Source organism: Egretta garzetta, unplaced genomic scaffold, assembly GCF_000687185.1.
Source record: "Egretta garzetta isolate BGI_Z169 unplaced genomic scaffold, ASM68718v1 scaffold188, whole genome shotgun sequence".
In the NCBI taxonomy this organism is placed as follows: Eukaryota; Metazoa; Chordata; class Aves; order Pelecaniformes; family Ardeidae; genus Egretta; species Egretta garzetta.
In genome coordinates this window covers 1,280,388-1,293,406 of record NW_009260622.1, presented here as the reverse complement: position 1 = coordinate 1,293,406, position 13,019 = coordinate 1,280,388, and the positions used below count along the sequence as shown (strand labels likewise).

Below are 13,019 nucleotides of genomic sequence, written 5' to 3'. Positions count from 1 at the left end.
CAGTTTGAAATTGAAGAGCCATATATATGGGTTTAAAAGAGATGAGTCAGAACACGATGGACTCTCCAGTGGTTGTGTCCAGGACACAACCAGCTCGTGGGAATAGCTGGAGCACAGCAGTGGCAAGCAGTAAACACTGAAGGGTTTGAAATAGCAAGAAATTGGCTGTGGAATCAAAGAGAGAGCGAAAGCAATCCTGGCTCTTGAAGGCCTCCAAGGGCAACAGCCAAATCACTCTTTTGAAAGCTGTGAAACCCAGCTGCACCACCCCTCTAACGAGGTGCAGAGGGGGTAGAGAAGTTGGGGTCCTCCATACTCCAAGGTGGCCTTTTCATCATGGAAAGTGCTCTATGACAAAAGGATGCCTCTTCTCCTCCAATCTCCTTTTGAAACTTCGGTCCTTTCATCAGTCAAAACATTTATTATTTCTTTTTGACAAAAGCAAATATTAAAAAAAGATGACAGGAGATTGCAGCTGCCTCCCCACCTTACCCCCGTTTCATTCCGGCCACTGCACCATGTACTGGGACAGCTCTAATACAGTCACCTCCTCTGTTTTCAGCCTTGGTCAGCAAATGACAGTAAGAATAAACCAAAGGCTTCCACACACAACCACTATGTCTCTGGTAAGCGATAGTGTTGGCTGAAGCTGTGCACGCAGTTGTCCATCTGAGCTGTACTCAGTTTAATCCCATTGCAGGCTTTAGACCGGAGTGTTGCGAATATAATGACCAAGTGTTCACCAAAATCCTCACCTTTCTTTATACACACAGTGGTGTAATTTTAAGCTCAAGCAAGGCAGCGAATCACCAAAACTCTAGCAAGCACAATTGCAAACCCAACTTTTCTTAAGAGGGGGCTATTGCACGTCACTAAACTCAGCAAACACAAAGCACATTCCTAGGTGCTGGTTTTAAAAACAACTGATGAAATTGGTGTTCAAATGAGGAATTTCACTGAAATAAAACTTGCCTTCGGGCAGCCTCTTCTGGCACAGTGTCTGAAAGAGCACCCCCAAGAAAATAAACCTGCAGGCACAGTCCTGGGCAGCAGCAGCAGCAATGGAAAACTGAAATGGGCTACAACAAGCCCCTGCCCTGCCAATTTTCCCTCCAGGAAGTATTCATCATTATCCTCTATTTTACAATGTAGGGAGCACTCAGCCGCACTCTCTTCTGTATTTTTAGCCATAGCTGTTATTTAGAAACCTTAGCCACCAATGTTTGCCAGTGGCAGGTTATTACTAAGAGCTTTTTGAAATTCCAACCTCGGTGTCACTGCGTTATTCATCATCAGGCTATTTGCTGGGCGAAGGAAAGAGCAAGGAGAAGTCTGCAGAGCTTGTCTGTATTCAGCCATCACTTCTCACTTAATATGGAAAATGAAGGAAGAGCTTTCAAGAAAAATACCTGCCCAGCTACGGAGGAGAAAACATGAAGCTCAGGCTCACAGGCAGAATGAGCTTGCTTCTCTGCTTTTCATGGGGTAGGAAAGGAGGACTACATCTGGAAAAAGAAGTATCTCATGGCACAGGAATGCGGAACCCTGGCTTTGTATCTCATATCACCACTGCAAAATGGTAAAAGCAGTATTTTATTCCTCTTCCTGCTCTGACATTTAATTAGCCACTGCAGGAACAATAACCCACTAGGCAGCGGTGCGTATTTATAGCAGTGACCGACCTCTGGATGCCCATGGTCTCTCCAGACAGACCACACGAGCCTTTCAAGCTGGCATTGCTTGGAGCAGGAAAGGCAGCACTGGCACACATAAAGAAAATCCTTAGTAATATTATGCCTATATATTGTTAATATATTGTATGTAGACACATTTTTAATGTAGACACAATTTTAATGTATATATATAAATTAATTAATAATGACCAGTCCAGAAGACAAAGGGAATAAGAGAGCACAGATTCAAAGCAAGTGGAGTCAGAGGGAACAGGAGGAGTTTGAAGGTTCATCCTGCCCCTCTGCCAAAGTTTGTTGGGTGGTGACACAATATCCTTCAGATAACGATGAATGAGGGAGATCATGAGGCCAGGCTTCATCGGTTTAGGGTTCCAGCACCTGCTTCCTCTGAGGCACTGGCCTAGAAGAACAAGGTTACAAAATGCTTTAAGAAGTTTCTAAGCAGTCAACAAAAGTGCCCTTGGTGAATTCAGCTAAAATGTAATTATTTCTGCCATCAGCAGTTGTGTAAGATGAGTGATAGACATAACCTTTTCATGACAACACCTTTTCTCATCAAGGCAATATTCAGTACAAACAAAAACTTAAACATCGACTAGTTTTCTTGTGTTAAATGGGAAAATGTGCTATTCAGAAACACCTAACCATACATTATTATTAAATACAAAGATAGATGTGTAAATAACCTTGTGCCCTTCAACTGAAAAAAAAAAAAAAAAAGGACGAGAAATTACATGAGACTAGCTAGTTGTCACGTCTGTTTTCCATAATAAATGGTACAAGGTTTCATGAACCATATTTGCTTTCCAAATCAGGAAGATTTTGTTTCTAACAGAGCATATTCCATATTCACACTCTGTAGTTTGACATTACTCAAAAAAACTGGCTCATATTGCAAATTTCAGAATCTGGAAAAGGGAATCTCTCTAACCTTGAAGAACGTTTAAGTCCCATTTTAGTCCTGAAGGGCCATGTCTCCGAGGGCAGCAGTATGATTGTGCACATGTGGTGGGTTTAATAGATGGACACGGGCCTTTGCTATTCCTAGTTACTCCTAAACCATAAGAAGTAAAGATTGCCTCACTCTGTTCTAGAAGTTATTTGCAAAATCAAGGCAGATAAAAGCACTGGAGCTGACTTTGTTACAACCATAGGACAGAATTATGGTCACATCTTCCAAACACAAAAAGAGTAAAACAGGAAATCCTTGGACTAAATTAACCCAGCAAAAGTTAGACCTAGTTGGTAATTAAAATTAAAGGATAGGTTCTAATAGCTCTTATCACAGTCTTTGAGAGAGAAGCAGTCTTACGGAAGTGCCCTTCTGCAGATAGGAAGAGGAAACCACCCATCCCACGGCCTTTCCCACTGATTTCAGGGAGATCCCATATGCCAAAATGCGAACTGGCAACCAAGTAAACACCTGTGGGACTTTTTTTCCCCACTTTCTTTTTCCTCTTTTTTTTTTTTTTTTTTTTTTTTTGCAAGATGGCTGAGTCGGCCAAGGACATTTCTTTTGCAGTCTTCACATGAGGCCACACACAAATAGGCAGACACGTAAGCAGACATTATTTTAAACAGCCTGAAATTGGTACTTCTGCAAGTCTAGGAGTGACTGGTGATAGGCACAGCATAAGTCCATCTCTAACATGCAAGGATTGGCAGCATCAGGGGAAAAAAAAGCTTCAATTCTCTGGTTGTGGAGGTTTTTTTCTGTCCTTCTTGTGTGAGTATTTCGTTTGCAAGGAAGCAACACTGGACTCTGAGTACAGCAACAAACTGAGGCGCCCTAAGCATCAGCAGAAAAATCTCTCCCAAAATCCATTTACCCACAGCATCTGACAGCTCAGTAAAATCACCATTAAATCTTGCCAATCTCCAACATCTTACAGTTATCTATAGTGCCAGGAATGAGGTCAGTCAGCAGCATTAGGTTATTAGGCTTTAAAAGGCCAAATGCAGCCACTGCTCAGTCCCAGCACCGCAGGGCAATGAGATTTATGAAGACAAGGGCTTCCAGGGAGACAAGGAAGATATTCCAGGGATTCTTGGCACTGATGAAGCTGAATAGCAGAAAGCAGCTGGCTCAATCACATCTCCTTGTCTTTCACTCTGTAAATGAGAGGACAAAACTGATACTGAGTATTATTAGTCTAAAGCACTTAAAATCCCTTGAATATGACAAAGCACCTGCAGGTGCTGGTAAGTGTTTCGCAATCAGGTCTGCTTTGTCTCCTTTTACCCTTGGATGAGACGGAAAATTGTATGTAATGTCCAAAAGCTGAGTCTGTTTAAATTAACCTGTTAACTAGCTGAAATTATAGAAACACTCATCTGAAAGCCACCTCATTGCAATCACTGTTACATGTTCCTTTTCCTCACTAATCACAAAGGTTGGCAGGCCGCCTCTTAATTTGCAGTACTGATGCTTTTAGCTCCAGCCAGGTTTAAAAGATAATTCAGTTGGGTCAGATCCTAAATGATGCAAACTGCTAGTAGTCTGCTTCAACAGGGTTTCACTTGGTTGTATCAGGTGAGGATCTACTCTTCCAACCTGAAAATCTCTTCCATTAATCTGGTACAGACATGAGCAACTTCCACTGACCTCAGTTCATGCCAGATTCATTCTTGCCTAAGATCTAGTGAGCCTCAGACTATAAAATAACATTATTAGCTAAGGACATAAATGTGAAGCATATGAACCACAACTTCTTGGAAGAATACAACTGAAATCTTTCCAATATTGCACCTGATATCTAATATTGCAGGTGATTCTGTCGTCTGTGCATCCAACAGTACTAAAAAAGCTCTTAGAAAGCTGTTACCCTAAGGCATTCAAGAAACACATAGCATTTTAGTAGACAGCACTTAATCATCCGAGTGTTTAAAGCGGTGTCATTGTATGTCCCCTTTGCCAGATTCTTGTGAGGCTCCTACTTCCAGTTTTGTTGGAGTTTGATAATCTCCAAGAGAAAAACAGCCAAAACCATATTTCCACTATTTATAATAACTAGTGATATCTTCATGATTTCAAATAAAATTACTAAACAGCTTTTTTCTTGAACTAAGCCAATACTCAAGAGGTTCGTGATCTACAAATCATTTGGTGAATAAGATCTGAAGTTTAATTTATTGCATTTGTCAAGTATTCTATTATCAAAAATTAAAACTCTACTAAGGCAGCTCTTCAGCATTGAATAACTCCGTATGTCAGCAGAGAGCTGAATAACCATCCTGAAGTGCCCAGGTGATGAATTCAAGCACACGTTTACAGACATTTCCAAATTACAGCCTGTAAAGTAATGGGCACTCCAGAAATGTGCACAGAATTCAAAAGCAGTGTATTTTGCTTTGGCTTCGATAAAATATTTTATCTGCTAAGTCCTTTCCTAAAAAGAATAAAACTGAGGAGAGGTCTTCAAGAGTATTTCACTATTTTGGCTACTTGGAAGCGCAGGAGAGTAGTAATTGCCTGCTGCATGGGAGCAACTATCTGCTTATTGTCCCCCAACTTCCTGGAAAGTTTCCAGTTTTGTCTGGCACAAACTATCATTGAAAAAGAGTGAAAATAAAGCAAAATGATATGCATTTATCAGCCATTATCAGCTTGACTCTCATGACAGGTGTTAAACAAGGTTTTTCATTCAACAACCTCACAAGGGAATTCTCTCTAGAAAACTCCATTATCCACACTTAGCTGCAGAAGCTACTTTCTCTTTAGCTTTCCCTGAAGATTTAGTTTAACTAGTGAAAAAACAACCAAGTAATAACAAGGTACAATAAAAGAAACCTTACGATATTAACTGCTTTCCTCACACTGGAGGCTGAAGAGCACTGCTGTATTCAGAATCAGAGTATAGGGGGTTAAGTCCTCGTAGTAAAACACAGAGTAAAACAAGCATAAAAATCACTCCTTGCCTCTACAAACCTTTGCCTGTGTGAAGACTCATCATAAGAAATTTATTAACAAAAAAATCAGAAAAGAAGGGTGATTCAAGAGGAAAACCACAGAGATTTCATACCACCTATCTGATCATTACAAATGTGATAGTCTAACTGAATCAAAGTCATGCCAAATTGGTAAAACACACAGATTCCTCTCCACCTATGAGGAACAACACAGTTCAGGGATTTGGGGCTGGAAGTCGAAACAATAAAATATGAGAAGGAAGGGATATAATTGTCAATGATAACTGATACAGCAGGGGACTGAGATGCTGCCCCTTCCCGTGCACCTATTCTCCTCCGCCCTGCGGCCCCAGCAGCTGTCTGACTTGCATAGCACCATGAACTACACAGAGAGTAGGTGACAGTTGCATAGCAACTACAGGGACAGAAACCAAGGACTTCTCTCATTCAGCACACCAAAAGATTAAAAAACAACGTCAATAATTTCAGCAGTGAGTTTGGGTTTTGAGTCCAGGGAATAAACAAGAACACAACAGAAAGACAACATCGCTCCCTGGGTGTCAAACAAATGTACTCTCGCAATACCTGGAGAGAAGGCTATGAAATGCAACATTAATCATGGACCGTAGAGCCCAAGACGAGGGGTGAGAAGGGTATTTTACTCATTGATTAAAAATAGGAGGTGACACTTCTTGTACATTAACAGAGTTGCAAGGAAACATTCAGCTGTACTGTGAGCTTACTGGTTCACCATGACCCAGCAAAGCCCCAAGATCCAAAACCTTGACTGGTGCCACTCAACCCACACGACTTCCATCCTGGACCTCCTCTGAACAACAGTCCTGACCACATCCCAGGCAGCACTTTCAGTTTTCCCTTGAGGCCTTGGGTATAAAGAGGTGGGAACAGCTGTGCATAAGGCAAAATTTGAGGAGTGCACACGGATGTCTCCTATCTCTAACTTTCCGATCTTCTCTTCACCAAGCTTTGGTGGAGAGAGGCTCTAAATCAAGTATTGTTCCATTTTATATGCCCTGGGTTGCAACAATTGCCATGGCTCTGCTCCCCGACCTGAGACAAGTGGATTTCACTACCTAGAAGGTTGAGGATACGGACATCTACCATCATTTTAGTACATTTTAATAAGTTGCCCCTCCTCAGATGTGATGTAGCAACTGCTAGGATGCAAATCCGCTGCAACACTGTGGTGGATGCTAGAGCAACCTGTCTATTTTGCACTGCAATGGACACGATCACTAACTATCTCTGTAGATGAAGCAGGAACTGACAGCTGAGGGGCAGCAACTTATTATACGTTATTGCAAAATATATTGCAAAATTTCTGATCGCTTAGGTTTTCCAATGCCGAGCAGAGAAATCCCCTTACGCCTTTTGAAAATAAGGTCTAACATGTTGCTGTCTTTGTGCAAACACAGCTTCTCCCCATTTTTGCCAAGACCTTGGAGTCAGTTCGAGCTTGCAGTGAGATACATGAGGCTCTAGCCCACTATTTTTAGCGCTTAATGGCAAAGCTAATAGTGCCATTAATCCACTTTGGTATATAACATTCAATTTCCACTTCAAATTGCATCTCAGTGCAAATGGTAGCTTGATTCCCGCTGTCAGATACATTCAGAAATTCACAATGAAACATATTTAATGACTTCTTATTCTCAGATTCAGCTGAAAGGCAGATAAATCTGTAGCGGTCTTTTGGAACAGCGTGGCAATAAGGAATGGAGCATCCTGGACTTGATATTTACAGGACTAATGCAGTATATTGCTGAGACTAACCAGATGGGGAAGGCAGGACTAGAATGTAAATGGCAAAGCACTCCTATGAGTTGGTTTACATGTGGGTGCCTAAAACATATGTGCCCCTCAATCAGCAGGTAATCCAGAGCCAAGCCCAGGGAGGGGCATCTGTCCCAGCTTGCAAAGATGGGCTCCTCCTCAGTTGGAAAGACGTTTACAAGGCCAGTGATAGTCATTATGTCTTGAAATCACTACCCTGAGTGCACCCCATCAGCTTGAGAAAGCTGGCAAGAAGCAGCTGGGGCTCACTGAACAAAATAAAGATAGCTGCTCTAGGCATAAATCCATAACTGCTACACTTGAACAGAGGGAATATCTTTCCCATGCCATGGGATTAGTGGCATGGGAGAGGTAGTTTGTGGTTTTAAGCTATCTGCTTTAAAATACATCACTGTGAATTTAGGGAGAGACTTTGAGAGACCCATTAAGGTCTTTGTAATGTTAACTGGACAACTTGGTGGGCAAGTCCCCAGCTATTTTTTCAGAGTAAAGTTACTGCACTGGATATTGACCTTGTATAGGCAGCATCTGGAGTTTGAATTTGAGATTTTTTGCCTCTTGGTATTGAATTGTGAGTACCTGATAATAATTCTGCGGGCTCAAAATGAAACCTGAAAATATTTGTGACTTTTTGAGCTAACAAACCTGTAATATAAACTGTAAACATTAGCATATGTGACATTATATGGCTTTGATTCCGAAGTACTTCTGCAAAAACACAAGTCATGAAGTATACAGACATCAGTGAGCGCTTTCAAAAAAAATCAAACTAAAAAAATTCACTACAGAGATAAAGTGTGAGTGAATAATGTGCAAGGAAAGTCTACCTTATGCTTGCCTGTTAATGTATGATAACTGGAAATCTCCCTGGTCCTGCATAGGCTTAAAATCAGTACAATTCCAGTTAATATCGGTTATGGTGGGTTCCTGTGAGAAAAAGAAGCTGCTGGGGGGAAGGATTATTTCTGAAAGAGTAAAGAAAGGAAAGGACGCGTGGAAACTCATTTCCTTTCTCCAGCAGAGATGTCTAGTACAGGTGCCCAAGGGTGCACGAGCCTGCAACATACTGGGTCAAACCGACTCATCCCACAGCTCTGTGTTCACGTGAACTGCTCATGAAGGTTACTAGAAAAACCTTTGTTAAAATAGGTCTAATATCAGAGCAGTCCCACGCACCCAGCATAGGAATAAAGGACTTCTCAGAGATTTAAGGGATGATGAGAAAGTTCAAGAGCAGGGAGGTCAGAAGGCTTCAGGCTGCTGGAGATCCTACCAAGGAAACCAGACCGACATTAAGTGTCCATTCTCAGGAACTGGGCAATAGTATAAAAAAAAAAATAAAATAAAAGGAAAAAAAAAAAAAGGTTAACTGAGGCAGCTGAGCTTGAAGAACTCTGTTCTTGAAACCAGTGCTGCCAGAGATGGTTTGGAAGTTGAATTCAGCTAAAAATTAACTGTTTAATAACCGGCTGAGCCTCTGGCCTTTGTGGGATGACCCTTCTCTGCCAGTACAACATAGCACACTTCTGCAGGCAGGGAGTTGGGGGGAGGGGGGGAGTGGAAATCAAGCAGCAAGAGGTGGTTGTGCCTTCAGGCTGACTGAGCGCCTTCAGCAGGGCTGGAGTCACGACACAGAGAGCTTGGTGTGGGGACTCACACCTGCACTTTGCTGTGCTTGTGAGCAAGGAACTTAGAAACCAACATAAACAAAACCCAAACCATTTGTGGGCAAAGAATTAAATCCCTGTGAGCTTGTGTCTCATGAAACCAACGTTATCCAGGTAACAGCAGCCTTTGGAGCACCTCAGCAACTACATCATGGGTACGTTATTTGACCCACATCCCATCTGTGCTACAGCTGACCCAAAGGTTTTTGTCTTTAACCACAAGGTCCAAAGCCCATGCGAGCCCAGGACACCCTCGAGGGAGGCCTTGTCTGGGCTCCGCTCAGGGCTCAGCCAGCTCATTCAAACCAAGCCAAGAGGAGCTCTGGCTCCGGGCAGGAGCGGAGCAGAGGCCAGACTGCATGGGGCACCCTGCCTGCCCCTGAACACCAGGACCTGGCTGCTGAGAACAGGCATAAAGTTTTGCTAGATGAAAAATCCCACTTTTCAGTTGAATTTTAAAGCACATCCATCCTATTCGTTCTCTGCAGAGGGCGCCAGACAGTTTCAGATCTGCTGGTGGAGCCAGCGGTGGGGATGCTGTACCTGGTGTTTGCAGCTGTCAGTCAGAAAGGTGCTTGCTCTCTAATGGCCAATGCTCTGCACGGAGGATTGGGTAGGAGTTGTTTTTTTCTTTCATGCATGTATAAATCCCTTAGTCCTCTTCCCCTCTCTTGCCACTGAAATAGCAGGAGATACTTCGCTGAGCTGCAACTTGCTGGCAGCAAACCTGCGCTGGCCCCAGCAGACAACAGCAGATGAAAAAACTCCCTGCTTTTAATCATCAGGAGAGCTAGAACCAGCAATGTGCTGCTGATGGTTTTTCCCTTCAGAGACAACTAACTGATGCCTGCAAGATTTGAAGCTCACTTTCTTATAAAGGAGAAGAGCAGCCTGTGACTGACACAAAACTTGCTGTAAATGCAGTTTTTTTCATGTTTCTACTTGTAAAAGTGACTAAAGAAGAGTCCTGCTTGATTCCATCCCATGTGCACAGCAACAACTTGGAAGGACTTCTTTCCCTTTTTCTTTGTATTCCCTCCCTTTCTTTTTTCTGTTCTTTTTAACCTGTGCTCTGTTGGGTCTGTAATCACTGGTGAATTCACCTCCTTTGCTGACAATGAATACCACACACTTTGCATTTTCATTTCAGCCTGTGCTGCTTAATGTCACTGAAGACTTCAATGACTCAATTCTGAACAACAGAAGCGGCGATGGATTTTGTGAGCAGGTCTTCATAAAAGCCGAGGTCTTCTTGACTTTAGGCATCATCAGCCTCCTGGAAAACATCCTTGTCATTCTTGCAGTGCTGAAGAATGGAAACCTACATTCTCCCATGTATTTCTTCCTTTGTAGCTTGGCTGTGGCAGATATGTTAGTGAGCATGTCAAATGCCTTGGAGACTATCATGATTGCAATCCTGAGCAACGGCTATTTGATCATTGATGACCACTTTATTCAGCATATGGACAATGTTTTTGACTCAATGATTTGTATTTCTTTGGTAGCCTCAATTTGCAACCTCTTGGTTATAGCCATTGACAGGTACATAACTATTTTCTATGCTCTCCGTTACCACAGCATCATGACTGTGAAGAAAGCTTTAACCCTGATTGTGGTCATTTGGATTGCTTGTATCATCTGTGGGATCATATTCATTGCCTACTCAGAAAGCAAAACTGTCATTGTCTGTCTCATCACCATGTTCTTTACCATGCTTTTCCTCATGGCCTCCCTTTATGTTCACATGTTCTTGTTTGCACGCCTGCATGTCAAGCGGATTGCAGCCCTCCCCGTGGATGGGGTGCCCTACCAGCGTACCTGCATGAAGGGAGCTGTCACCATCACGATATTACTTGGTGTCTTCATTGTTTGCTGGGCACCTTTCTTCCTTCACCTCATTCTCATTATTTCTTGCCCAATGAATCCATACTGCATCTGCTACACTTCACACTTTAATACCTACCTGGTGTTGATAATGTGCAACTCAGTAATTGACCCACTCATTTATGCTTTCCGGAGCCTGGAGATGAGAAAGACTTTCAAAGAAATAGTGTGCTGCTGTTACAGCATGAGTGTGGGACAGTGCATGCTGTAAACATCTGGCTTTGTGTTGAGAATAGAGAGAGGATGCACACAGTAGGTGTGAATATATATACATGTATCTAGATACATAGCAGCTCCACCTTAAAAGCAGTGCTTGAAGGAATGGCACAGGAAAGAAAAAATAACCTTCCACTTGATGCCTTGATTTATACTTTTCAAAATGAAAACCAGATTTAACTAAATTATTTGAAGTTATTTAAATAGTTCTAACAGAAGGAAATCCAGAGTGGCTTTCAAAATAGCTTAAGAAACTCACTGGAAAAATGAAACCCGAAAGGGAATACTACCTTAGAGAGAATGAAATAATATTCTCTCTACCATTATTTGTACCTGTTGCTTTATCTCTGCGCCACGATCAACAAGTCAGTGTTTTCTAAAAAATTCCATTAGTAACCTCTATGGAAAGCTATTCACTTGCAAGACAAATCAAATCAAAACACCAACAGGTAACAGCATTGCTCTACACTTACTCCCATGCCTGCACCTTTTATTAAGAGAATAGATTGACATTTCTGCTGCTTGCTATAAAGCAACATGAGTAAAATCTTTGAAGGGTGAAAGTAAACATTCCTCTTGCACTGAAATACTCCTTCAGTGGGAATCAGTTAAGTGAAAAGGAACAGCTACTGTGTCAATGATACTGGGATTTAAACAGCTGCCTGATAGAAGGCATTTACATTACTTATTGTGGTATTGCAGTATATAGCCTCAAATTTCTAAGGTGGGTTTTTTTAAACTGGAATGCACTGATCAGTATAGTATTTGGTATGTTAATAAAATAAGTCACAGAAATCTCCTTTTGATAAATTGTCATCGGTGAGACCCATCCCTAGAAAATTTTGAATGCTACACAGATCTGAACATAAGGAATATCTAAAATGCAAAATAGTTTGAATTTAGCTTTGTATAAAAGCTGCATGGATTCTTTAAAGATATCCATTTGGCTAAGTTAGGTACCTGGAAAAAATAAGATGTGTATGGCAGATATGACTCCTACGCATTGAGAAATAAATGACATGGGTCAGTATCTTTATACTTAAAGAGCTTTACACCAAGTTCGGTGTATTGGAAACAAGAAAGCAACGTGCTGTTTGCAATCATTTTCAAACTCTGTGTGCAAGGTGGTGGCATGTAAAGCATGCAACTTCAGCTACAATAATTTAGTCTTTGCCTCTGCTTTTTGTAGGACTAAACCATGTAAGTGGCCTTCAAATAGCATATTGTAACCAAGCAAAGGCTGATGCGATTTGTATATAACGCAATGTGCAGGCAGTATCACAGACAGTGCCAGACTAAGAAAACTCTAAGCCATTCTGAATCCTACTTAGCACCTTTCTGGTATCTCACGTTTAGAAAAGGCAGTAACCTCAAACCCTTGGGGCTGGCTATTGCTTTCAAAAGATTTAAAAGATCTCATTTGACATAAGGCGCTTTTTCTTCCCCATCAGATTGGAATTGCTAGATTGTTGTTATTTCTGGGGCTCCTCTCTGGAACAGTTATCCAGACCAAAGCTTCCCAATTTTCTCTGCCTCCAGTTCTGCATTCACACACTGGTCCTGGTACGACCCAGGCTGATGGTGTTTCACTGCTACTGGCTCCAGAATCCAGCTCTGACTGTCTGTGGGGAAGACATGTCCCACAGTTTGCAAATACCGCCCCGTGTTTGACCGTGTTTTATTCTCAGCATTCTACAGCCTGTGTAGGGAGCGACCTAACTTCCCAATCCTATGGAGTGTATCATTTTCATGGAGCCAGGAACCATCTCTCCCTGTGCTCTAGCCACACTCTGCCCATCAGCCCAAACCAACCTCAGGCTCCCTATTTCCCCGT

The 13,019-nt window shown here is 42.1% G+C and overlaps 1 protein-coding gene across 1 annotated transcript; it reads left to right on the top strand.

Moving 5' to 3' along the window:
- The first annotated feature begins 10,202 nt into the window (after positions 1-10,202).
- On the top strand, positions 10,203-11,180 carry MC3R (melanocortin 3 receptor). Its single transcript, XM_009645441.1, has one exon. The coding sequence runs from the start codon at positions 10,203-10,205 to the stop codon at positions 11,178-11,180; it is 978 nt and encodes a 325-aa protein (XP_009643736.1).
- The last annotated feature ends 1,839 nt before the right edge of the window (positions 11,181-13,019 follow it).